The 24,019-nt window shown below is 40.4% G+C and overlaps 1 protein-coding gene across 1 annotated transcript in view; it reads left to right on the forward strand.

The window, feature by feature from the left end:
• The first annotated feature begins 827 nt into the window (after window positions 1-827).
• KIF25 (kinesin family member 25) overlaps window positions 828-24,019 on the forward strand; it is a 41,765-nt gene continuing 18,573 nt past the window's right edge. Inside the window, exons 1-8 of the mRNA XM_041402073.1 lie at window positions 828-905; window positions 1,630-1,695; window positions 5,579-5,695; window positions 7,514-7,652; window positions 11,350-11,453; window positions 12,642-12,724; window positions 14,276-14,318; window positions 19,454-19,521. Of these exons, the coding sequence (XP_041258007.1) occupies window positions 828-905; window positions 1,630-1,695; window positions 5,579-5,695; window positions 7,514-7,652; window positions 11,350-11,453; window positions 12,642-12,724; window positions 14,276-14,318; window positions 19,454-19,521 (698 nt within the window). The remainder of the gene's footprint in view (window positions 906-1,629; window positions 1,696-5,578; window positions 5,696-7,513; window positions 7,653-11,349; window positions 11,454-12,641; window positions 12,725-14,275; window positions 14,319-19,453; window positions 19,522-24,019) is intronic.

A 24,019-nucleotide genomic window follows, 5' to 3' on the forward strand; every position in this document is an offset into this window, starting at 1 on the left:
CACACTGCCCTTGTCCTGGCCTCTGGGCACCACAGAGCACAGTCTATGGTGTTCATACTCTCCCATCAGGTATTTGCACAGACTGTCTGGATCCGCCTCAGCTTTCCCTTCCTCCAGGCTGCCCTTCCCCCAGCACACTCCGTGTAACAGATGTTTCTATCCCTTAATCTTCTTTGTGGCCCTTACAGCCTTAGCCCAAAGTACACATCATCAACTGCTTAGGGGGGAAGTCGTGTAGCCAATATCAGAGCTCTCAACTCTGTCCTTCTCCTCATCCTTTGCGCTCATGTGAGGTTTGTGCCCCTGAGCCCAGGAACCGGGCAGCCTTACACCAGCCTTGAGAGGTCCAGGCTTTCCTTCTATTCCTGCACTCCCTGCCCTAATCCTTGGCCATGGTCTCTGAGATCGGGACACTGCAGGCCTCAGACACAGGAGGGACCCCCAGCCCTCATGGATAATGAGTGTGGACCTCTGAAGTCGCTTGTCCCCCGGGGCGCTGCAGGCGGAGGGAACGCCACCTCCATGGATAGCACGCCCACGCCCTGCTCAGCCTCCCCGCCGGGGGCGCTCTCTGTCATAGGCACCCCATGGCCCCGCCCCGTTCCCGCTTCCTGCTCGTGGATTGGTTGACTGCCCTGCCACTCAAGGACGGAGGGCGGCGGGCAGGTCGTGGCTCTCGCTCAGCCAATCGCAGCGCAGGGTGCTGGGCGGGGAAGGGGCGGGCCCGTCGCCATGGTAGCCGCGCTACCGCCCCAGACGCGTCCCGGGTTAAATCCCCGCCGGAGCCGGAGGAGTTCTTGCTCCGCCTCGGCGCGGGACCGGGCAGGATGATGCGGCCGTACCGCGGGTTCGATCTGAGCTCCGTGTGGGCGCAGCGCCTGCGGCAGCTGGAGCAGCGGTTGCGAGTGAGGGGACGAGGGGCGGGACCGTGGCGGGGCCTGCGGGCGGGCACGTGCTGCGGGGCGGTTCCTTCACCGTCGGGCTGGAGGGCTGGGAGGGCGCTGCCAAACCCTCCTCCTTCCTAGGCGGGCATCCCGATTGCGGCTGTGGCGAGCGGCTTGTTAGTCGCTCGTGTGTTGGAGGAGCCTGCTCCAGCTAGGGCTGGGATAGAAGTACAGTGGCAGAGCAGTGAGCAGCTCTCCTTCCCTCGGGCCCCACCGCCGGGTAGGGCGGGCGCTCGGCGCTCTCGGGAGGCCCCCCTGTGCTGAGGGAGCGTCTGGCGTTGAACACCTCTAACAATGCTGCTGCCTTGGAAATGGAAACTTACGTGCTTATGGATAAATAAATAAATAAAATAGTGCTTTTCTAAGGAGCAAGGTTCTGGAAAATGCCAGGAGGAGGTGGTTTCACAAAGCAAAAGCACTTGAAATTGTGTACCTATGCGTTCCCACACAAGCAAGAACCTAACAGAAAAGATAGAAATAAAGGAATAATAACAGCTTATCCTAATTTTTTGCATGTTCGTATACAAATACTGTTGTGATTAGGAGATTGGGGTAGGTAGTTATTCATCTCAGGAGTTTGAGAAACAGTGGAATATGGTAATGAAAGCTATGACAAACTATAGTAATCAGACTCATATTTTTTTAATTTTCATTTTTGTGTATTTGGGTGGGTTTTGTTCCTTAGACCAAAGAAGAAAGAATAGTTGTCCTGGAAACTGAAAATGCTGTTCTTCATCTAAAACTTGCAGAGGTGACTGTTTATTTTTTTCAGAAAGAATTCTTGTGAAAATAGAAAAAGAACCACTGAAATATCTGCCTTCCTCTTTTCAGGTTCTGCCCTCTTTACCAGTTGGGAAAAATCTCTGAAGGGCTAAGGCTCAGCATCTCTTTCTTTTCAAAATCATGAATGGTAGCAGTAATGATAGGCTGATTAAGTAACTAGAAGTCAGCTTGAATTTCAATATTTGCTATAGTTTTAAATCTAGAAACCTGAACTGAGGGAGTGATTCTGGAAGCATTAAATGTGGAATATTTCTTTCTCCTTACAGGGAATATGTTTGTCTAAAAGACAATGGCAGATTTTTCAGGAATGCTTTTTAGGCACAATTGGGATGATGCTTTGAAAGGAACTGTTCACAGAGTACAGGAGAGACATTTCTTTAGGAATAGACCTACCAGGGATGCCCTGCTGTGTGTGTTTTTAGTACTGGTACTGTTGCACATGAGCCTTATCACACAGCATACAGCAATAACTGGATGCCCTCATTGCCTTATATCCTTCTACAGAAGCATAAATTATTCCTAGATACTCACTGAAATAAGGAGAAGCCTGTGATAATGTTTGGGGCCTTCAAGGGGTGGGGATTTCAGAGATTTAAAGAATTTTGAATATAGATGTAGGCTGCTAGAGCAGAGCCAGCTGTCAGTATTAGTCAGTATTAGGTGGTGGAAACTGTTGGCCAAGAGTTTCTAATTTGGGCTGAAACATTAACTGCTTGGGTGACCTCAGGGAAGCCATTTGCCCTCCCTGTGGGTTTGCTAATTCCTGTGGATAAAAGTGGGTTTAACATTTTTCAATGTCTAACTGGAAACAGGTGGTATATCTGAAATGAGTTTTGCTAGGTATACGGAAGAACTCTAATTTATTCTGAGGAAATATTTTTATTGCCTTTGTTCCTCTTTACCATATTCATTGAAAGCCTTAAGTATGTCAGCTGATTATTTTTTTATCCTCACAAGCACAAGAAATAAATTTTTCTAGTCAGTAAGGTATATCAGATATAGGAGGGAGTTGTCTGTGTATCAGAGAATGAAGTCTTGTTTTTGAAATAGAGCATTGCTTCATTTTATTGAAAAATCTGCTGGAAGAAATGGGCACCTATAGACACACAAAGAGTGTGGGCAGTGTTACCACCATCAGTCAGAAACAATGTCAAATTAAATCCTTTGCCATTAACCTTGCACTAATGGTTCTTGCACTAATTCAGGAAGTTATTTAAATACACTTTAAAAATTTGCCTGTTCTTGGTTAATGTGCCCCAGCAATCTGAAAATGTGAGCTGAAGACTCTCTATTAAAAAAATACTAATTGAAATTAGTATTATTTAAGGTTGTGCAATATTCCACCATATGTCCCCATATTCTACCAGCTATGCTGGTGAGAAAAGCTACTGTCCTTGACTGTCTATCCCTGATCCTTCAGATCTGCCAGTGGAGCTGCCTGAGTGATTGAGCTGTAACAAGTTCAGTCACAGGGACCAGGGTTAACAGAGGCCTCATTCTTAACTTGCTAATTGGATTCATTTTGTTTGGAGTGAGTTGGGAAGCTTTAGAGACAAACTTATGAGGATTGCCATAAATTAGGATTTGTAGTGTATTTGTCTATAGGTTGCCTCAGTCTTATTAAAATGTTACCTCCTCCTACAGACCTTCCCTTACTTCCTTGAGACAGTGATGAATTTCAGCACTTCTCCTGTGTTCTGCAGCCTGGTGTATTGTTATCCCAGCAGCATACTGGAGGGGTTGTTACTGCACAGAGGCAGTCAGATTTCTAGGCAGTTCTCCTTTAGCCCTGCTTTTTCTGTTTGGAAGTCTGTTTATCTACCCACATAGCCCTTGCTTTTACTAGCAGTCTTTGAGGTCTTGACCCTGCAGCCTTCTTTAGGTAAAGCCAAGTCTGCCAGAATGGATCTGATTGCAAAACTGAGAATTCACTTTGGAGAACACTATTAAATAGTTCTGTTTCACTTCTGCTTATAATAAAGCTGACTATAAAAATGTTTTAGTTCATTTTGTGCTTCTGTGCTCAAGCACAGATTTGCAAGTGCTGGTCTATGAACAACTCTGGTGAATATTAAAACTATGTTAGTGGAGAGAACCCCAAAATCAAGGCAACGTTTGCAATAAAGATGAACTTGATAGATGAAGTGATGCAATGACAGTAGCATCGAACTTTCTGCTCTTATCTTAGTGTTGAGAAATGTGGAGGGTCAAGGGGAGTCTGTGCAGATGGTGCAGATTAGGTGCTAAAAGGAGGTTTTAACTACCCTAAGCTTACCTAACAAGGCTTGCGTACTGCAATTGCTTATATACATATGCTTCTTTTCAGGAGGCACTAATTCTGGTGCACTACTAGTGTGCATTTTTGTAAGCTGTTTGTGAATATTGCATCTGAGTTACCTGAGTCTTGAAAATCTTTACAGAGTGTCTAAACACTGTATAGAATCAATCTCAATAGCTGGGACCTTAAAGCCTGTAACAATTAAAAAAACCAAACCTCTTCCTGCTATTTCTTCTGAGGACTTTTTGTAATAGTGCTAAGGTTGTACATTGTTGTACAGAGCTTCCACTTGCATGTGTAAGTAAAAGATTCATGCTTTGTGAAGGTGAAAAAGCCACATGAAAATTTTGGTTTTGATAAGTGAAGTACTTTTTTTTTTTTTAATACAATTTGTGTATATCCTAACAGCTCCAGGATGTTGCATTGTTTTTGCCAATATCTCCTGTAGTTAAGCTGCAATTAAATGTTTGCTTTTTACCTATTATCAGATGATTGGAACTGAATCAAATCCATTGTGTGAGTAGATTTAGTTCTTTCATGTCTCTTATTGTACTCCTCTATGCTTTGCTAATTTAAATAACAGGGAATTACAATCACAGTGTGAATAAAATGTGGTGTGAATAAAGTAGGAAATAAGTCAGTGCAAGAAACAAGTGCATTTCAAAAATAAAGAGGCAGTTGATACTGGTTAATGAATGATAGATGTGAACAGGTGGCAGGGGAAAATAGCTGAATTTGCAGTTCATTTTAAGCACCAGGACTGCCAGAAAATTACAAAAATGCATTTTTTAGCGTTATACAGATTCTTCTATATTGCAGAATTTCACAAGTCTCTACCGAGATGACTCTTGCGTTCAAGCCTGTAAATATTTAAAGTTGCATTATTTCTATTTTCTTTTTGATTTCAACATCTCAAAAAATTCTCAAGTTGGCTGTAAAAATTGCTTTTGCATAATAGGTAATTTTAGACTGTTAGAAGGTATTCTTCTTCACAAACTTTAAAAATTGCTTTGGTTGCTGTGATCTCTGAAGGCCCAGAGTAGGGCTTTGTTGGCCCAGCTTGGCACCGTTGCAACCCCACTGATTGTAGTGGTGTTGGTATTGTCAGGGGCCACAAAGCTGGGGGCTGTGTGTTACCCATTACTTCAGGACTTCAGCAGTTAACACGTGTATGTTTGTTCTGTTTCACGTCCTTCCACGGTGCTTTCTGCATGAAATCTCGTTTCCAGAGACACTTAATGGGCTGTATAACCAGCCCTTTTCCCTAAGTGAAGGCACAGTTTTAACCCTTTAGATCCACATAAATAAGAGGGTTTAGGTACTACAGAAGCATTTTAGTAATCTGGTGCTCAGGTTTATGACCCAAGAAAGTAGAATTTTGTGATGCTGGCCTGTTACCATGAGGTGATTCTTCACATAACTCAGAAAAAAGGTAAAAGCAAAGAAATTAAGTATTGGCAACATCCTATGTAATCAGATAGATGAATTACAAATATTTACAGAGAAAAAGGAAATAGGATGCAATAGGAAACATGAGTGTTTTAAGTGATTTTTTTGTGATTTTTTTGAATAGTATCAAGAGTTGGCTGGAAGAAGCACTAATGAAGTATTGCAGCTCTATGCTGCTCATGGCCAACAGATGAAATTTCAGAGGAGTTCTGTTTTAACCCAGCTGCATGGAGCAATAAAGGTAAAGGCATTTAGTGATAACGTAGATATAATCAATGCCCTAAACATTTACATGCTTATCAGATACAGTAAACCCCTGAAAATGGTGTGATATGAACCTGATCTGTGGCTTTACTGTATTCCCAACAGGGCTTACAGTGGGGTGTAACAATGATTTCGTAGTGAATTTGCTGTAATAGTCACCTGACAGGCTGGTAAAAGTGGATGGTCCTGAGCTCCAGGATCTTACATACAGGGTGCTGTTAATACCCAAGACAGGTATTTTTGTAGACAAAACTTTACAATTCTCCATCTGACTGTCATACAGACATCCCTAGAAACAGTAATTGTGATATACTTTAGCCAGGTAGGCAAATCCTTTGAAAAAGGCATTTGAGAGCTCCACTGATTACTAAGAGTTCTCTGGCAGATCTCACAAGAACAGTAGTTTGCTTATGCTCACTCAGGTTTTAATTTTGCATCAGAGAGACCGAAACTGTTCTCCTAGTGCCAGCACCATAATATTTGCCTTTGTCAAAGTACTTTGTGAAGTTACAAATAACAGCTTTTCTCAGGGCAGCAACGAATGCCTGCATAAAATGACCAAAAAGTATCTCAGGAAGAAAATCTGATTTTTAACAGACAGAAGGATGCAGCTTAACTGGAGCATTGTTGGACTAGATGATTGTTGTAAGTCTCTTCCAATGGAACTATACTGTTTTATTCCAATTATAGCAGTTGCTTTGTAAATTTTGTGGTAGTATTTTACATTTTTGATTAGCTAGAATGGCAGAACTGCTTGTGATGCAATACCAGTGGACTGAGGTAGTAAACTATGAGATGTCAATGAATATTACTAGGGAGCAAAGCTCTCTAAATGAAAGTCTAGATGAACAGTCATCCTATACCCATAATAACAAAAAGATACTCCTTCCCATTTACATTGTATGGCTTTTGAGAGTGAGAAATGCAATGATTTTGTCCTGTTAGTTTAGATTGCCTTTTTATCATTGAAATGAATTAATTAATTCAAGGTCAGTACCACAGTTAGAAAAATAAAATGTCACAGAACATGTAACACTTTGTAACATAGACTGACAATGAAATATCACAAGGTATTTGTTTCTGTGACACAAGGTATTGTTAAATTCACCTTAGAGATGATTTTACATGTCCATTTCAGGACTTGGATGTCAAGAACCTTACTAATCCTAAAATCAGGTCAATTTGTTTTTATTTAAGTGGACTTGTAAGTGAATGTAGGCTGATCTTGCAAACATTTAAAAGACTCATCATGTATATTACACTGAATTACATAGGTAATACAAGTACTTTTCTGAACAACATCAGTTTCTGTTTTTTTTTTTTTTTCAAAATACATCTGTTCTCATAGAAAATGCCTCAGCTGAATCCTAGCAAATACCTTCTGTTCAAAGTGTGGAAAATGAAAGTGAGGGTATATGGATCACAATTTTTCATTGCTAATTCTGGGTATGACTTAAAAGTCGACAGAACTCACACATGCTCACACACACTTTTGTCTGATGAAATAACAAGAGACTTGGTTATACTTGAAGCTGTGTTACAGTCAAAATAGGTATGATAAAATGATAAGGATCCATAAAATCTTGCTGAAAATTTTAGGAAATTACATTGCTAAATGTTTTGCAGGATCCTTCTCTAAACATACTGAAAGATATTCTCTTGAAGGCTTCCTTCTATCAAGTAGAGGGTTCTTCTTGTCTGTGATGTCTCACCATAATAATTTTGGTTGTTATATTGATTCTTCTTAACTGCTGGTTCTGTGTCTTTATAACATATTTTTCTTCTTGCTGAGAAGAGACTTAAGCAAGACCTGAAGAGCCTTCATTCATTTGCTCTTGAGCTTTCAAAAGACTTTCAACTTGAAAGCAAGACTTGTCTTTACCAAGTTCTGGCAGCAGTCCAGGGGATACAGCTGCAGAATGAAGCAATGCAAAGTAAGACTCATTGAACTTGGATTTCAAACATGTAACATCAACAATGTAATTGTCCAATGTTACTAATGTTAAAAGGTTGAGTTTGATTTTTGAGAAATGTGTCACTAAAATTGTAGCATTTGTTTCTTGTTTGACATTAAATCATGAAGGATTTCTGAAGCATTAGAAGTACAAATAAGTCTGTAGAGGTTATGACTGATAATTTGAATTTGTGTTTTGTGTGGATTACAGCTGCTATTAGATCGCTGCTGAGTTGGCTCAGCTGTAACATTTTTAAACTGAAGTTCTCAGGCTTGTTATCATGGCTATTTTAGAAGAGCCAAATAAAGAATGCATTGCTTTATAAAATTTGTGAAATTTCTCTGCTTTTGACTGTACCAAGAAAGGACTTGGCTTATTTCAGAGGTTTCTGAAAATGCTGCCTGAAATTAGGATAGACTTGATTTTTAATATTTCTGTGTATTTATTAAGAAAAAAAAAATTACTTCAAAATCAAAATCCAGTTGCATCTGGTGGACTGTAGATACTAACAGCACATGGATTGCTGTTTGGGAATTCAGGCACTTCCTTGTTCATGTATACATAGGAAAGAGAACCAGTGCACTGGTACACTCTGCCCTCATCCCTGAGGATTAAGTGCATTGGTCCTACACCTGGATCCCATGGTGTGGAACTCTGCAGTTGCTTTCAATATCCTTGATTCTGGTGAAGCTCCTGCCAGGCCTGAGAATCACATGACACATGCAATGCTTAAATTGTTTGATGTGTAGCAGCCTGGTGAACTACAAGAGATACACAAATTTACAATCAGAGGCCCTTTGTGATGCTCTGAAATCCATGTGGCACCATTTAAAATATACGGTTTTTGTCCTTGAATTATTTCATTTTGGGACTGATTTGGTTCTGATGGGACTCCTCATGTCAATAGCAACAAACAGCTCTCTTGGTGATGGGTGTTTACAGAACTGATTCCTGTATGTTAAGTACTAAGTTATAAATAAAATTTATTTGATTACTGTATTATTCTTGTAGAGAAAATGCTCCTTCAAGGAAAAAATCCCAAAGTTGAAAATTAACTTTATCTGAAAAGTGAAGTTTTCTCTTATTGGAGCAGGGGTCTAAATGCACAGGTATGAGATTGAGTTTGGCACTTGAGCTGCTGTGGTGTAAATAAATAATAAGTATTCCTGCAGCGACCTGGCAGAATTGCATTGATGTTCTCAATTTGCATTTCCTGGTGCATTGTTCTTTGAAATCATAAGCAGAAGAAGCTTCCCTAACTATAACAAAAATACCATCCACTTTGGTGGATGACTTTTGTTTTGAATTTGGCTGGTTTTCAGTTCTCTGTCAAGTGTTTTCAATGGAGATTCTATTGTTAAAGTTAAATATGACCATTGGAATTGCCATCCTTAAATTACATGCAATCTTTTGTAGACAGAAAGCCCTAAGTATATATTACCAGTTTAATCTTAAAATAGAGATTGAAAACAAGGGAGAAAATTACAGAAGAAGCATTTGAGTAGGTACATTTCAACGTTGTAGTTGACTGGCAAGAAGCATTAAGAACCCCCTGGAACTATGGGGACTGCTACACATCCATATCTCAGATGCGCTGTGGCTGTGCTAGGTTATGCTGCTCCTATTTTTCATGTTCCTGTTATGGAACTTTGAGTTATGTTTGTGTAACTCTTTGTGAAACCACACACAGAACAGATCAGGGAGCTGAGCCAGGACAGAATTTGCTCAGAACGAAGGATTACGTTTAGACCTTTGTTTGACTGAGGAAGCAGTTGTGTGAGCACAGCAGAATGTTTGGTGCAGCACTGAAGAGGAGGGAATAAAAGGTCTGGGACTGTCGATTGAAGGAAGGAGACTGTAAAGGTTACAGTCCTGAATATGCTTGCAAGACATCACAACTGTTAGGCTGATGTTACTGTGATCAGTAACATTTAAACAGAAAAATTGCTGGCATTCCCAGCTCCCAGGAAATTTCCATATCAATCAATGAAATGGGGAAGAATGGGGAAAAGGGATGTCTGTAATGGCTGCATTCATGTGGTGACTACTTCTCTTGCCTAATGAAGAGTGTGTCAGTAGTATTTGAAAACAGATGTACCCAATGTCTACCCCTAGGTTAAGGATGAAAATGTAACGCCTGTATAGCTTGCATCTGATGCCAAGCAGAAAAGTAGGAAAATGTTAAATGAGTGTTTATATTTGTAACTGCATAACTCTGCTTTCAGAAAAAAAAATACAAGTTTAGAAAAAATTTATGCATCAGGAAACTTTTTTTCTTTCAGGACTGGAATGATGGAAGTGTACCCTCAGCTTTACCTTACTGCTTGTTTCAGAGACTTAGGGAACTCAAAGTGTGTGTACACAAATACGTAAATGAAGATACTTATTGTGGAAGTTACTTAAATAATAAATGGAATATTACTTATATAATCAATGGACTCTAACCTTGTGTTTTAAAAATTACAGTATAATTAGGGGTCAGTGACGGTAAGTGGCCCTTCTGAAAATTTATGGTAACGTATTGCATGGGATTCTCCAAACCAAAGCATGCTTGTGTTACTCCACTGGATACTCTTGCTGGATACAGAACAAGGATTTTTCATAGTGAAACTCCTAGACATTGATTCCCCAGCTATTAACATTATGCTTCCCCTGCATGCATGCACTTGTTGAAGAACACTGTGAGCTGGAGGTGAGCAGCATGGGTATTAGAAAAAAGAATCTTAGAAATATCTAGTGTACACACATGCCCCTTGAAATGATCTGATTTTTAGTCTATACCAGAGAGGTTAAATTGTATGTGTGACCATACTGAGATACTAAGTCTGTTCCTTGCTCTGCAAGGTAGCACATACTGAGGCTGGTGGCCATCTGGCAAATTCAGCTCTCAGACCCTGGTTTTGACTTCTTGATACTCTAGATTTCTAAACTGCTCACTAATTGCTGGGGATATTGATTTCCCACTGGGGTTCCTAAAAGCTTGCTTTTTACACAAGCTTACAGTTGCATAATGTGTCTTCTGGGCTGTATGTTTGTTTTAGGCCTGCTCAGTGTTAATATAATTGGGCTGAAATAAAACCATTTGTGAAATTAGGAGGTATTTATAATGATCCATACAAGTCTTTTCAGTTTGGTGAAAGAGACTCCCTAGGGTTCAAATGATCCATCTTTTCTATGAATTCCTCATGGAATGATGGACCTATCTTAAAGGGGAACCTTACAACTGTTGTAAAGGATTAGTAGCACTGTAAGGCTGAGGGTAAATGACAGGTTAACTTCTTGTCAAGTTAGCCCACATGAGTCTAATAAATGCAGATGTGGTATGAGCTTTGCAAGTGACAGCCCCATCTAGCAGCCGGCTGCTTCAAATGTAGGTTTCAGGCTTTGCTGGCAGATAACATCACTGATTAAATGACACATTTGAGCTGCCTTTAAATATCTTACATTACTGATTGCTTTTCAAGACTTCACATGTATAGTTGTGGTAATAATTTGTAGCTTCACATAGCAAGAACTATGATGGGATTTTTCATAGATGTCTAGTAAATCAGAAACCAAGCCTCCTAACTGAAATTTGGTGGAAGTTGAGAAGGTTAGTGCTTGTATTTCATGAGGTGCTACTGGACAACTTTTGTAAAGTCATGGAGTTTATATCTCTGAAACTGCTTTCTTCTAGTGTTTCAGATAAAAGCTTTTGATCTTGAGCAGTCTCTACAAGAGGTGACAGAGAGATACGAGAAAGAAAAGCAGAAGAGGAAGGCTCTACATAACAGCTTAATTGTAAGTATGTTTAATAATAGAACATGGACTTATTTTGTTGGAATTATTCCCATCATTTCCTCACCAATATAAATAAAGAATATACTTCACATGGATATTTCACTTGCCCCAGCTGTCTATATATGATGTGTTTATTTGCTGAGGCACATTTGTCTTATAGTAAAGCAACTCCTTTCTTTTTACACACGATCTTCCAAATGCTCTCATGTGACCTGTTGCCGTAAGGAATATCATCCATTTTGAATAGTGGACAAAAGTTGAGTTTCTTTATCCTCTTCTCTAAATTTTCAACTTCTGAAATTGTTTTGAAATTCTTAAAATTAAATAACTTGATACTGCAAAGTAGTCTTTTTTTTTCCAAATATCTCAAGTTGTATCCTGCTCAGCCATTAGTGGTGGTTCATTTGGGATTAAATTTTTCCTGTTTGTGCTTTAAATTCACTCTTTCTCCCCCTCTGAATCAGGACCTGATTTTTAGAAACACAAGCCTCCTTCAAACAATTTTTAAAAAGTTTTTTTATCTGGGACAATGAACCTCTTTGTTAAAAAGTACTTACCTTCTAAATTTTGCCTTGTGTTGCAGTTTACTGAAAGGATATTCCCCAGAGCAATGGGGCATTAATACCAGTGGTCAATAGTCCTCACAGGCCAGCTGTGTTCAGTCATACAAAATGAGAAGAACTGATCACCAACAAAATGGAGGTGATAAACAGGTCTAAAATGTCCTACAGTAAAAAATCAGCTACTGGCTTTTTAATCATGTAGGAACACAGTGGAGAGGAAAATATACAACATATTTTATATTCCACATCTTCCTCAGGACTGGTGGAAGAGAAATGGAGTGTGTAATGTCTGTTAAGTTAATACAAGTATCTGAAAAAGCTCACATAAGGAGGAAGGAGAAAAAGGAAGGGAAGGGAAAAATGGCTCAGAGGTTTTTATTTTTGTCCATGTGACCTAGAGAAGGCTATACAATTCCAATGCTCTAAAGAGCTCATACTTCCTCAAGTTCTTTGTCCTACCTTACTAAGACAAATTATATTGATTCTATTTTCTTCCCCACAGAGTCTAGGGCTATGATGTGGTAAGCACTGGCTTTCTTACACATGCTCATATCTGTGACAAATTTCAGTGTATTTATCCTCTCCAGTAACTTATGTTAAATGCAGCTCAATATTCTTATCCCAGGAACTTAGAGGAAATATCAGAGTCCACTGCAGGATTCGACCATTGCTTCCTTTTGATGGTGGTGCTGGACATTCACAAGACAGGTAAACTGTTTTGATTCTGTCAGAGCCTATCTGACTCATAATTCAAATACAGAGAAAACAATAGGTATGTTTATATCAGAACAACTGTATCCTTGATTTTTCTGGTTTTATGTGTGTGGGGAGACAATGATGGTATCATAAAAACTAATTGCTGGTTTCTTTTTCCTGCTAAATTGGCTCTAGCCAATCTTATCCCCCTGCCTAAAAATAAGTCCATCTCAATAGAAAGCCATAGTTGTTCTGCCAAGCCAGGATTATCCTTGGCTTCGCAGAAGTAACACAGCTGCAATCAGTTTAGAGTGTATTCACTATCCTATACAAATTCTGGGATGCAGTAATGTGAGAGCTGCCAAAAGTCGTGGGTAGAGACACACACTCAGCATTACAATTGTTTTGTAATGCTATAGAATACATTGGCTGTCACCACAAACACTGGTAATTCTACTTCAGTCTAATTTGGCTCTACATCCCTAATTTGTAAAACGTTTACTGTAACTGATGTGTCAAAACATTCTAACATCCTAAAGGAAAAGACGGACTAGATGCAAGTATCTGCTTAACAGGCTGAATTTTCCATAGATGACTAACACGAAAGAAAATAGGGATTGAAATGTATTCAAAGAAAGAAAGAAAGAAGGGGAAAACTAGGTGGGTGGCTAGAAACCAGTAACATTATAATTTGCTTTATCAGTAAATAGCTGATTTTGGGCTTTCTTTTCCTTTCACTGCCTGGTATTTCTAAAAGAGTACATTCAGTGTTTTAAAGTTTATTAATTTTTGGCAAATCTTGAAAAAATACATACATTGTTTTAATTAAAGCAATGTCAAAAATAACAGGCAAGATATTTCAAGAAACCTGAAGTTGAAACTTGCATTAACTTGTGCTTGGTACACCTGGGAAGGAACCCACTCAGTTTTTTTTGGTGCAGTATGAAATAGTGCAATCAGGTGCTGACTTGCAGTGTAAAACAGGATGAACTGGGCCAAACAAATAACTGTCATGGGTAAATTTCTAAATGTATCAAAAAGTAATTTAAATACAACTTATCTGTAAAACTATGGACTGATTCTCCAAAAACTTGCACGCATAAATAGATTTATACACCTTAGTAATCCCAGTCAGTGTTTGGATTAATCATGGATTCAAGATCAAGGACAAATTCCTGAAAAGAGGGTGCTTTTCACTTTCATTTTCTAAAGTGAAAGCCTCTTATTACAAGCTCATGAAACAACCACAAAATAACAGAATTTCTTGCCATGTGCATTCATCTTAATTTGGTTTGTTCTAAATGTCTTTTCTAAAGCAGATAATTTTGCTTGATTGCACTTAAATTTTGCTTGACTGCATTTTAATATGATCTTTACTCAAAATTAGCTGTGGTGTTAGTATGTACATAGGGTACAATAATACTGGCAATTCTGAAAGGTACTCTTCAGACAGTGTGTAGTTCACAGACACTTTAAACATCGTTTTTTCTCAGCTAAGTGGAACACTTATGGTTTGAAAGGTACCTCTTCTTCCCCTACTGATGCTTTCTTCTTCCTTTACAGGCAAATAAACTTTTCAGAAAAAGTGGCATATGCAGCTGATGATGTGAGTATTTGATGGTGGAATTCAACAGCACATTCATAGATACTAGAAGAAACAAAAGGGGCATGAGAATCATGAGTTTAAAAAAACCAAAACAACAAGGCCAGGTGGTGCTCAGATTTGATTACTCATGGGTGCAATAGCAGGTGGTGTGTGCTATTTTCATCCTGACTCTTTGTAGTGGTAATAGCTTGGAGCTTCTGCTGGGGCAGCCATCCTTTAACCGGAGGTTGAATGTCTGCAACAGTCAAACTGCTGCTAACTTCCTGCTGTCCGTCCCTTTGAGCCACTTGTATGTGCTGTAGCTATTTCTAAAATTATGTCGGGTTTTTTCATATTTTACTATAGCAACACAGCTAATGCATTGGGACAGAAATCTGATGAACCACTGCAGCCTATGTGGTGCTGCAGTCAAGCATGTTAAAGTATCCTGGCTTAGATCCATTAGAGGAAGAATGGTCATTGAGGTTGCAAATCCGAATGGTATTCCAGCATTAACTGAGGCCATTACCAAGATATAAAATTTAAAAAGGCACAGTAGTGTGAGCTAAGGTCAATATATTAACTTGGGTTTTAATTTTCATAGCTGCCATAGTTCTTCGTTGGCTGCTCTCTGTTACTTACATAGTGATGAGCCAAATTCTCTTTTATAGTGTAGTGCCTGAAATATTGCTGAAGTGACCTACAGTATGTTATGCATTTAAATCTCCCAAATTATTCTTTCATTAGGCAGATCTCACTTGTATAATATGGATAATTATATATATATCTATATATATATCTGTATCTATATGTCTGCAATTAGGTAACTAATGGAACTCATAAAGAGATGAAGAAAGTAAATATATCAGGACATAAAAACTAGGGACCTGTAATGGTAGACATAGTATTCTGGTTATCCTGACACATTTATTGTACTATAAAATACTGCAGCCATTTTTGACCTGTTAAATTTTATTGTGTAAGGATGAAATCAGGCATATTTAGGAATATTTAGGTTTTGGATTATTTAATATAGATACATGGTGTATTACAGTATTGATATGTTTACAGGCAAGGCAGTATTGGCTTACTTATGCCAATTTATGAGTTTTAGTTTGTATGAAAGAGTGACCTTCAATACGATAATCTTATCATATGAAATATATCGTAAGATATATCTTATCTTATGAAATATTTCAGGAATATAAATATAAGCATGGGATTGAGAAATGAAATTTGCAAAATGCTAACTTCCTGGTTTTGGAAAACACAACATAGACTCCAAGTTTTATTGGTTTGTCTGGACATTTACTGAGTTAAAATACTTGCCAGTTTTAATCACGCACCTGAAGTCTTTGTTAGTTTCTTCATATGAATTTATCTTTCTTTAAGAAAAAAAATGTTGCAAGAATCCTTCTTACAAAAAGCAGTCGATTTAGACTAATTTTACAAAAGTAAAGGAAAATAATGTTTGTTGCTTGTTTACTTTGCCGTTAGCAACTGAAGATGTTATGCTAGTGGCTAAGATAAATGTGCAATTTTCAGATTAAAATATGGAGCTTGACTTGTATTGAGCTTTTAGTTGCAACACAGTCAATGACTGTATTTCTGGAAACAAGTTAACCATTTCCCAGATAATGATTTAAAGGAAATTATAGATCAAGGTGAAGGAAGACTGTGTGTGGTAGAGACACTGAGTTTATTAGTTTTGCTTTTTAAATCATGACTGCCTCTCCAGAATTTTCTTCCTGAAAATACTTTGTGTGTAGCATAATCAGGCAGTTATTTGCCATGATTATGTTAGAAACCTGAGCCACATTTGAGAACCAGATGCACGGAGACTACATTACTTGCATTTAATCTCTGAGTGGGTTTTTTTTATTTGTTTGTTTTGAAATTCATATAATTCTTAAGACACATGGTCTTTTCTAACATATTGTTCATCTTGTGTAGAGAAACATGATTCTGATTTTAAGTCTAAAAAAGTTTAAGATTTTGCTAAATGTGCCAGAAGAGTATTGCATTTCAGTTTTTGAGTTACTTGAAGATCTTTGAAGTTGTCTTTTTTGCTGTCCTGTGTATGCTCAGCTTCTCAACATAACATTAACAACTGTCTGAGCCTTTCTTCTGAAGCTTATTGTGCAATGACTGTGGAGAGTAAGTACATACCACACATGAGGTTGAACTACTCCACACAGATTAGGACACTGAGCAGTGCTGGTATTGTCAATACCCGAGAAAATGAGCAGATGAGGAAGTACTGAATGCACAGACTCTTTCTGGTGGTGACAGCCCAAGGGGGAATAAGAAATATAGAAAATTCAGCCTAAACATGAGAAGAAGCTGTGAGGGTAGTCAAACACTGGCACAGGTTGCCCAGAGAGGGTCTGGATCTCCATCTTTAGAGACATTCAAAGTCTGACTTTGAATGGACATGGACATGGTCATTACAAATGCTCATATGAAACTTCTGCCTGTTAACAGTCAATTATTTTGTTTCTATGTTATGCAAATAGTGTTTTTTTCTCTTATTTCTCACCTTAGAGCAAGCTTGTCTGCAAGTATATTAGATATCTGAATCAGAAATTTATTCTGTCATTCTGTATATTTTTCATTTTTTTTTTTCCTTTTTCCTTCCCCCGGAGCCTGTTTGTTATTGATTCTGTTAGAATTTTTGTGTCAGGCCATTTAGTAGCAGTGTTGCACTGACATCTGTACTCAGCTAAATTTGCCAGTACTGGGGTGGGTAACATTTGCCAGTACTGGAGTGGGTTCTGTAGAGTAAGTGTTTTGTCATCATTAGTTTGATAATTATACATTTCTCTTCTCCAAAGAGGTAGTGTCCTGGATTAGGGCAAATATGGGAGAAAACCTCCAAAGGGGGTCCCCCCAGAAAGCAAACCCATAGGGCCCCTCCCCCCCTACTAGTTTGGGAAGGATTCCTCTGAGAGAAGTGGAAAGAACCTGTTTATTTAACAGGCAAAACACCCCCAGCACACAAAATGAACAATACTGGATGAGAACACTTTCACCAATCTGAAAAGGGTGACAATTCAGAAAGTCTCTCCTGGGAGTGGTTGCTCTGTTGTTAGTCCCTCCGGCACTGGGGATAGCTGCTGCAGCCACAAGATGCAAACTCTCAGTGTTTCCCAGGTCCCGAGCTGGAGCAGGTTTGAGTGGTTCCAAAAAAAAAGAAAGGAAAAACAGTCCAGGGAAAGATTTGGACTGCTTAGCTAAACTAACTAACAAGCAGAAGCAAAAAGCAAAAGCAAAGCAGGAGCACAGCAGAAACAAAAGCAAAGCAAAAAATCAAAAGCTACCCTATGTACTGCCCCATGTCTGTGTCCCACCAACCGTGGGGGAGCAGACTGATAACAAACCAAAACCAAACATTCGCTCTTCAGAGCCAGTCTTGAAGGCACAGAACATAATATCCAGCATAAACAGAATACATGACTGGGGATACAAGCATCATAACGTCACCCTAGGATGGGTAGAAATACTCATAAGCTCAAAGGAAGAAATTTGATGTTATTAGCCTTTTGCACACTGGAAAAGGCTAATAATAACATAAAAATAACAATATGTGATTGTTATTTGCTCAGCTCTTTATAATTTCAATCTGTGGCAATACTTATTTGAAGGCCACCAGCTCAGCACTCCAACCCACTTGTCTGAAGCACATTAGGCATTTCAGCGCTCCCATAAATGCAGTAATGTAACCACAGGTTAGTAAGCTAGAAAATCTCTTTTAATTGGATGAAGTATTTTGTGTGCTGGAGAGTTTCCACCCAATTTGTTGTAAACCCCCACATCTTTTTCTTTGCTTTTCTCAGCAATTAAGCAACATTTGCTATGAGTAGCAGAAGAGCACATAATTTGCTAGCTAAGCTACATCAGACTGCTGTAATTGTACTCTGGTGATAGTTTAAAGGGCTGCTTACATATTTGTCAGACTTACAAAGTTACTGTATAACTCATCTGGAAAGTGCATTCCACAAAAAATTCACTGAATTCTACAGATTGTTGTAGTGCAGCTCTTTTTCTTAGTTGTGGACTGCCGTATTATTTAATAAAATGTGTATCTTTTGCTTAGTTCTAGACAGAGCTATCTATGAAATCAGTCTGAAAAGGCACTGTCAGAATTTGCCCAACAGTAAAAAAAACCCCTCTTTTTTGCAATGATTTTTTGCCTGTATTGGCAGTTGGGGAGCTTGCGTTTACTTGCCTGTGACTTTCTAGGTCCAATAAACAGTTCAGGTAAGGGTTTGGATCTTTCTCTGGAACTTAAGTGCATGTTTTGTGTTGGTTGTTATTTAATAACCTGAATGGCTTTTGAGAGCCTTTCTTATGGTTTTGCAAGTTCACTGCATTATACATGCTCTAAAGCCTCATGAATTGGTGACTGCTGGAGAAGGGCCTTGGACTTCCTGGTCCTTAAAGCTGTCACCTTGTCACTGTGTCCACTTGGAGTCACCCAGCTCACTCCGGCACAGCGGACGGCGGGGGACACTCTCCCATTCCTCAGGAGGTCGGGAGGGCGGCTAAGGCTTTCGCCTTACACAGGCGAGACACTGAGCAACACAGGTAGAAACGAAGGAGGGAGTTCAGTCCAGGTTTATTGAGGGAATGTAGCAGAGGAAATCCACAACGCAGGGAGTCCAGCCAACGGAAGACACCAGATGGACTGTGCAACAGTTTGTAAACTGGGGAGGATACAGGGGCGGGGTGTGCCTGTATACCACTGAGAGTATATGGGGGTGTGGAGATTGGGAACACAAACAGTTGGGAGAACCAATAGGGGTAATTCAGGGGAGGGACCTGTCACTTGACGCCCCTGATAGAAGTTTCCAGAGAGAAGGGATGGGCTGCTGAGTGAGGGACAGGACACTGGGGAGGAGTTGAGGGAATGACACGGCACGTTTTCAGGGGGCAGGGGGTGTAGGCAGTGAGATTGACAAGGGGGAAGAGGGAGGAGGCAACAGGGGCAGAACCATTGTAATGGGGAAACTGGAACAAACTGAGGTATTACTTATCACAACTAAATCCTACAAAAACACAATACAACATCACCTGATATATTAAGATTGATGGATATTTGGGTTTGTGTGTGTGCCTGTGATATTAACTGTAGGTAATCTACTTTTTTCTCTTAGGAAACTGTCCTTGTCAAGTGTAGCCGTCCTGGCCATACCTCAGTAAACAAGACTTTTCAGTTTGAGAGGTGGGTAGTACTGTGTAGCAATCTGGACATCTGAATTGCTGGAAGATTTGTGTAATGAAGACAAATATTTTTAGTAGACATTAGCTAGAGGGTAATGCTCTTTTTGGTTGGAATTTTTGAGTAGGGCAGGTGGGAGGAAAATTCTTGGGGTTTTTTAATGTGATAATTATGTTCTTCTCAGGACAGAATAATGCATTTCAGGGAATAGATAACTCTCAGTAAAGACTGCTAAGACAGCTGAGTTTGAAACCTTTATAGAGATTTGACTCTTTTCATAAGATGAATAGCTGTCCTGATCCTTGCAACATGTTGCAATGTAGCAGAATGTTTTAAAGGTAAGGAAGCCTTGTTTGCCTTTCAGTACTTAGAGGGAGCTCATAAGAAAATGGGGCCAAACTTTGCATTGCAGGGCCTGTTGCAATAGGAACAGGAGTAATGGTTTTAAACTAAAAGAGGGTCAATTGAGACTTGATATAAGGAAGAATATTTTCACAATGAATGCGGTGAAACGCTGGAATAGGTTTCCCAAAGCGAGGCTAGATAACAGATTCCTGGAAACACCTGAGGTCAGGTGATATGGGACTCTGAGCAACCTGATCTAGTTGATGTCCCTGCTCATTGCAGGGGGATTGGACTAGGTGACCTTTAAAGGTTCCTTAAAACCCAGACACTTCAATGGTTCTATGAATTGAGGTGGGTTGCAAGGTTTCAGCATTAGACATAGAATTTGGTAGAAACTGGACTGTGCACTTGTACAAGTTGATGTTCGAACAGCCTGACCAGAGGCAGGAAGGCAGAGCAGTGGCATGGGAATAAGTGCTTCCCAAGGGAAAGGCTACATACAGTGGGACTACTTTCCATATTGAATGCTCAAAAATCCACACTGATCTTGGAATAACAGGGGAAGGAGATCATAAAGCAGAATTTTCAATTCAGTAAAATGTTGAGGTTTAGCCATGTGGCTGCAGTGTGGGGTTTAGAAGGACAGAGTGGATTCCCGGTGGTTTAAGGGGAGGGCGGGTTAGGGATGGAGTTAGGAAGAAGGAGCAGTGAGGGGAGAGAAAGACCGAGGAAGGAGGTCACAGAACTGAGGAAAACAGTTTTGGGGAAGTGCAGGGCTTGGCTAAAGCTGAAAGCTGCATCTTGGTGGGCTGGTAGCTCCCCCACAGAAACTGGTGGGTTCGGGTTCCTTCTTTCGCCGCTGCTGTGGTCCAGGGCATCGGCTGCTGGGGCTCCGCAATCCGCACGGGCCTCCCGCTCTGCGCCCCGCCCCCCCCCCGCCACCTCAGGGCAGGGGACGCTGGGGTCAGCCCTGCTGCGGCAGTGGCTCCCGGTGGCAGCGGCTCTGAGAGGCCATGTGGCGACATGTGGCGCGGTGCTGCGAGCGGTGGTGGGCTGGGTGCGTTCTGCGCGGCGGTGATGGGCTGGCAGCGCGGTGTCTTGTGGGGCCTCTGGGCGGTGGTGGAGGGGTCGCCCGGCGCCGCGGCTGCAGCCCTGCACAGCTGCCCCACGGTGCCAAAGGCAGCGGGGAAGAGGTGTTCTGCAGTGTTCTGCGCTGTGCCGCAGTTCCATTTTCGTCTCAGGGCTGTCAGTGCTCTCATTGCATGTTGGGCGCCAGTTGTTGTATTTTTTTTCAGGAGGGGCACCCTGGGGTGTCCCCGGAGGGCCCCCTAGGCTGTGAGTTCGCTGGCAGCAGCAGGCAGGCAAGGAGACTCCACATGGCTTTGAGGGTGCTGATTAGATGAGGGTTTATTGGGGGTCCCATCCCCGGGAACAGCATGGTTACTGAGGGAGAAGGGGGGAAGGGGAAGGGGGAAGGAGGGGGAGAGGGAGAGCCTAGGGGATGGAAGGGCCAAGAGGGGAGGAGAAGGGCTAAGGGAAGGGAAAGGCTAAGAGGGCGACTGGTCTCGCTCGCACAGTTTAAGAGGTGGATTGAAAGTGGGCGCAGAATGGGATTACAGATAAATGGTGGTTCAGGGCAGGACCACAGGCTTAGGATATACCATACATTTTGGAGGGGTGAGACAGAGCATACCATTTAAATAAAATGCAATACTACAGAAACAGAATACAGGAGGACAATTTCATGCTTCCTTGCTTGAAGGCAACACTTGATTTAAAGTCAGATGTACCCAGCATGAATTATCTGTCCTGGTTTAAACTTAATGTCTGAGCCTGTTCAGCTGAAATTCCTGTAGGTTTGCTAAACATTGTTAGTTTTTTACCCTTTCTTCAAGGCATTCTTGTAAAGTGCTGCAGTTTTCTACTCACAGGAGAATGGGAACTGCTGTCATGCAAGCCACCAAGCACCTGAAAAATCCTGAGATAATGCAGATCTTGGGGAAGCTTTACTGATTTCACAGGTTATAGGACATCGTTGATTCAAGGCATAAGAGATCTCTTAGGGTGTATGGCCCTCTCACATGTTGCTAAGCTACTCAAAGTAGTTCCTTTCACTCTTCAGCTGTACCTAACCCAGCCGTATCAGTTGAAGTAAACACAGAATAATGCTGGAATTCAGCTCTGTAGAGAAGCACAGTTAATGGTACTGGCACACTACTTCAGAGGTGCTGTGATTCTGGAAATGTGATGTAGATCCTGGTAATCAGGAAAAGGGTTAAAAAATGTAAATCCCCCAAATAATGCCATTCTCCAGGAATGTTTTTTTAGTGTCCCAGTACAGCTATTTTTTTTATAAACAGAAAAGCATATGTTTCTTGTGAACTCTAAAATGTTTATTTTTTTAGCAATGTTTTAGGGAACTAATAAATGTCAAAATATTTGATTTCAGCTCAGGAAGAAAATTCCAGCTTTCAACATGTTATGCTTTTATAATTTTATTGGCAAATCAGTTAGCAAAATAAAAAGGAAGCTCTGAATTTTCAATGTGAAATTCACATTAATCAGTGCACAGGGACAAATCTGTCATTTGGGTAAAAATACATGGGGTTTTAGAAATAGGTTCTTTGGATTTGAAGCATCTTGCATGGTTTCCGATTGCTAATGAAGTGGGTGTCCATGCTTCAGCCAAGACAGTGGTTACAGTGTAGCATAAACTAGTTCAAGACTTTAAACCACTTTATTTCAATATGGACAGCATTTGAAACTCAGCAGCTAATAGTAGCAGTAAAAACCCTTTAGGAAGTTGAGTAAATATTTGAGTAGTTACTGTAACGTGGAATCACATGCCTTTCCTCGGGTCAGCTACCGGAGCCTGACCCTGCCATAGCTGTACTGATCCCAGCTGTAGCTGTGCTTGGAAGAAATGGCCTCAAGCTGCACTAGGGCTTAGGTGTGTGTCCAGCCTGTGCTCAGGTTGAACATCAAGAAGATTTTCTGCACAGAAAGGGTGCTTCAGCTCTGGAACAGGCTGCCCAGGGAGGTGGTGGAATCACCATCCCTGGAAGTGTTCAGGAAACAACTGGATGTGATACCTACTGTTATAGGTTAGTTGGCAAGGTGGTGTTCAGTCAAAGGTTGGACTTGATGGCCTTTGGAGGTCTTTTCCAAGCTAATTGATTCTGTGATTCTACTTTGCTGTGCAAATGAACTGCTAAGACTGATTGATTCTAGCCTGGGTTGTGACCAGTAGCAATATGTTTGCTTTCTTAGGCAACAAAAGCCATCAACTGTGAATGTTTTTATCATTAAAATTGCTTTCTTAGCATTTTCTTTTTCTTTTTTTTTTTTTTTTTTTTTTTTTTTTTAATTTACATAGTAGCTCTGAGATGTTTTGATGTGCAAAGAAAAAATATTTCAACACATACTGAGTTCGAGACCTAGTTGGTTAAGATGGAGAATTGGGTGCTAATGAATATTTCATCAATTGCAGATGATAGATGAAGCAGAGAAAAGTGTTTGGAAGTGCTTATGCTGTTTTATATTGACCTTGCAGATTGGATGTGCAAAGTTTACTGAAGCATATGCTCATGTGCATGCAAAGCAGGGACAGAGTATTCAGTGCCTGTGTCCTTCTGGTCTGAATTGTGCCACATCCCTATGTATTTGTTGGTTTCTCAGTGCACTATGATGGCGCATCAGTGGAATGGAAATACAAGCAGTATTTGTCAAGCCAGACAAGTGCTCCTTTCCTGATTAAAGAGAGTATGTTTTCATGCAGGTTACAATTAGTCTGTGGAACACGTTGCCACAGGATGTTGCTGCGGGACAAGAATTCAGCAAGGCGCAGAAAGAAACTGAATGCTAATTCTTATAATATTTTTTTTAAACAGAGATTCAACTCATATTTCAGTTTTGAGGCCAGTATACAGCTTTTAAGGATTAGGATGAAGCACAGAGATGAATTACTGTGTCGCTGGCCACCATATTGTTTCTTGCTCCTTCTTCTCACTGTTGTCAGGAAAAATGCTGAGTTCAGTGCATTGGCTCCAATTCTGTATCTGTTTATCAGTGATCCTTCTGTATAATCTTATTTATGGAGATCATGAATACAAAAACTCTATTTGTACAGTCTATAGACTGTACCAGACAGATCATG

The sequence above is a fragment of the Onychostruthus taczanowskii genome, unplaced genomic scaffold, assembly GCF_017590055.1.
Source record: "Onychostruthus taczanowskii isolate IOZ18803 unplaced genomic scaffold, ASM1759005v1 scaffold191, whole genome shotgun sequence".
Taxonomy (NCBI): domain Eukaryota; kingdom Metazoa; phylum Chordata; class Aves; order Passeriformes; family Passeridae; genus Onychostruthus; species Onychostruthus taczanowskii.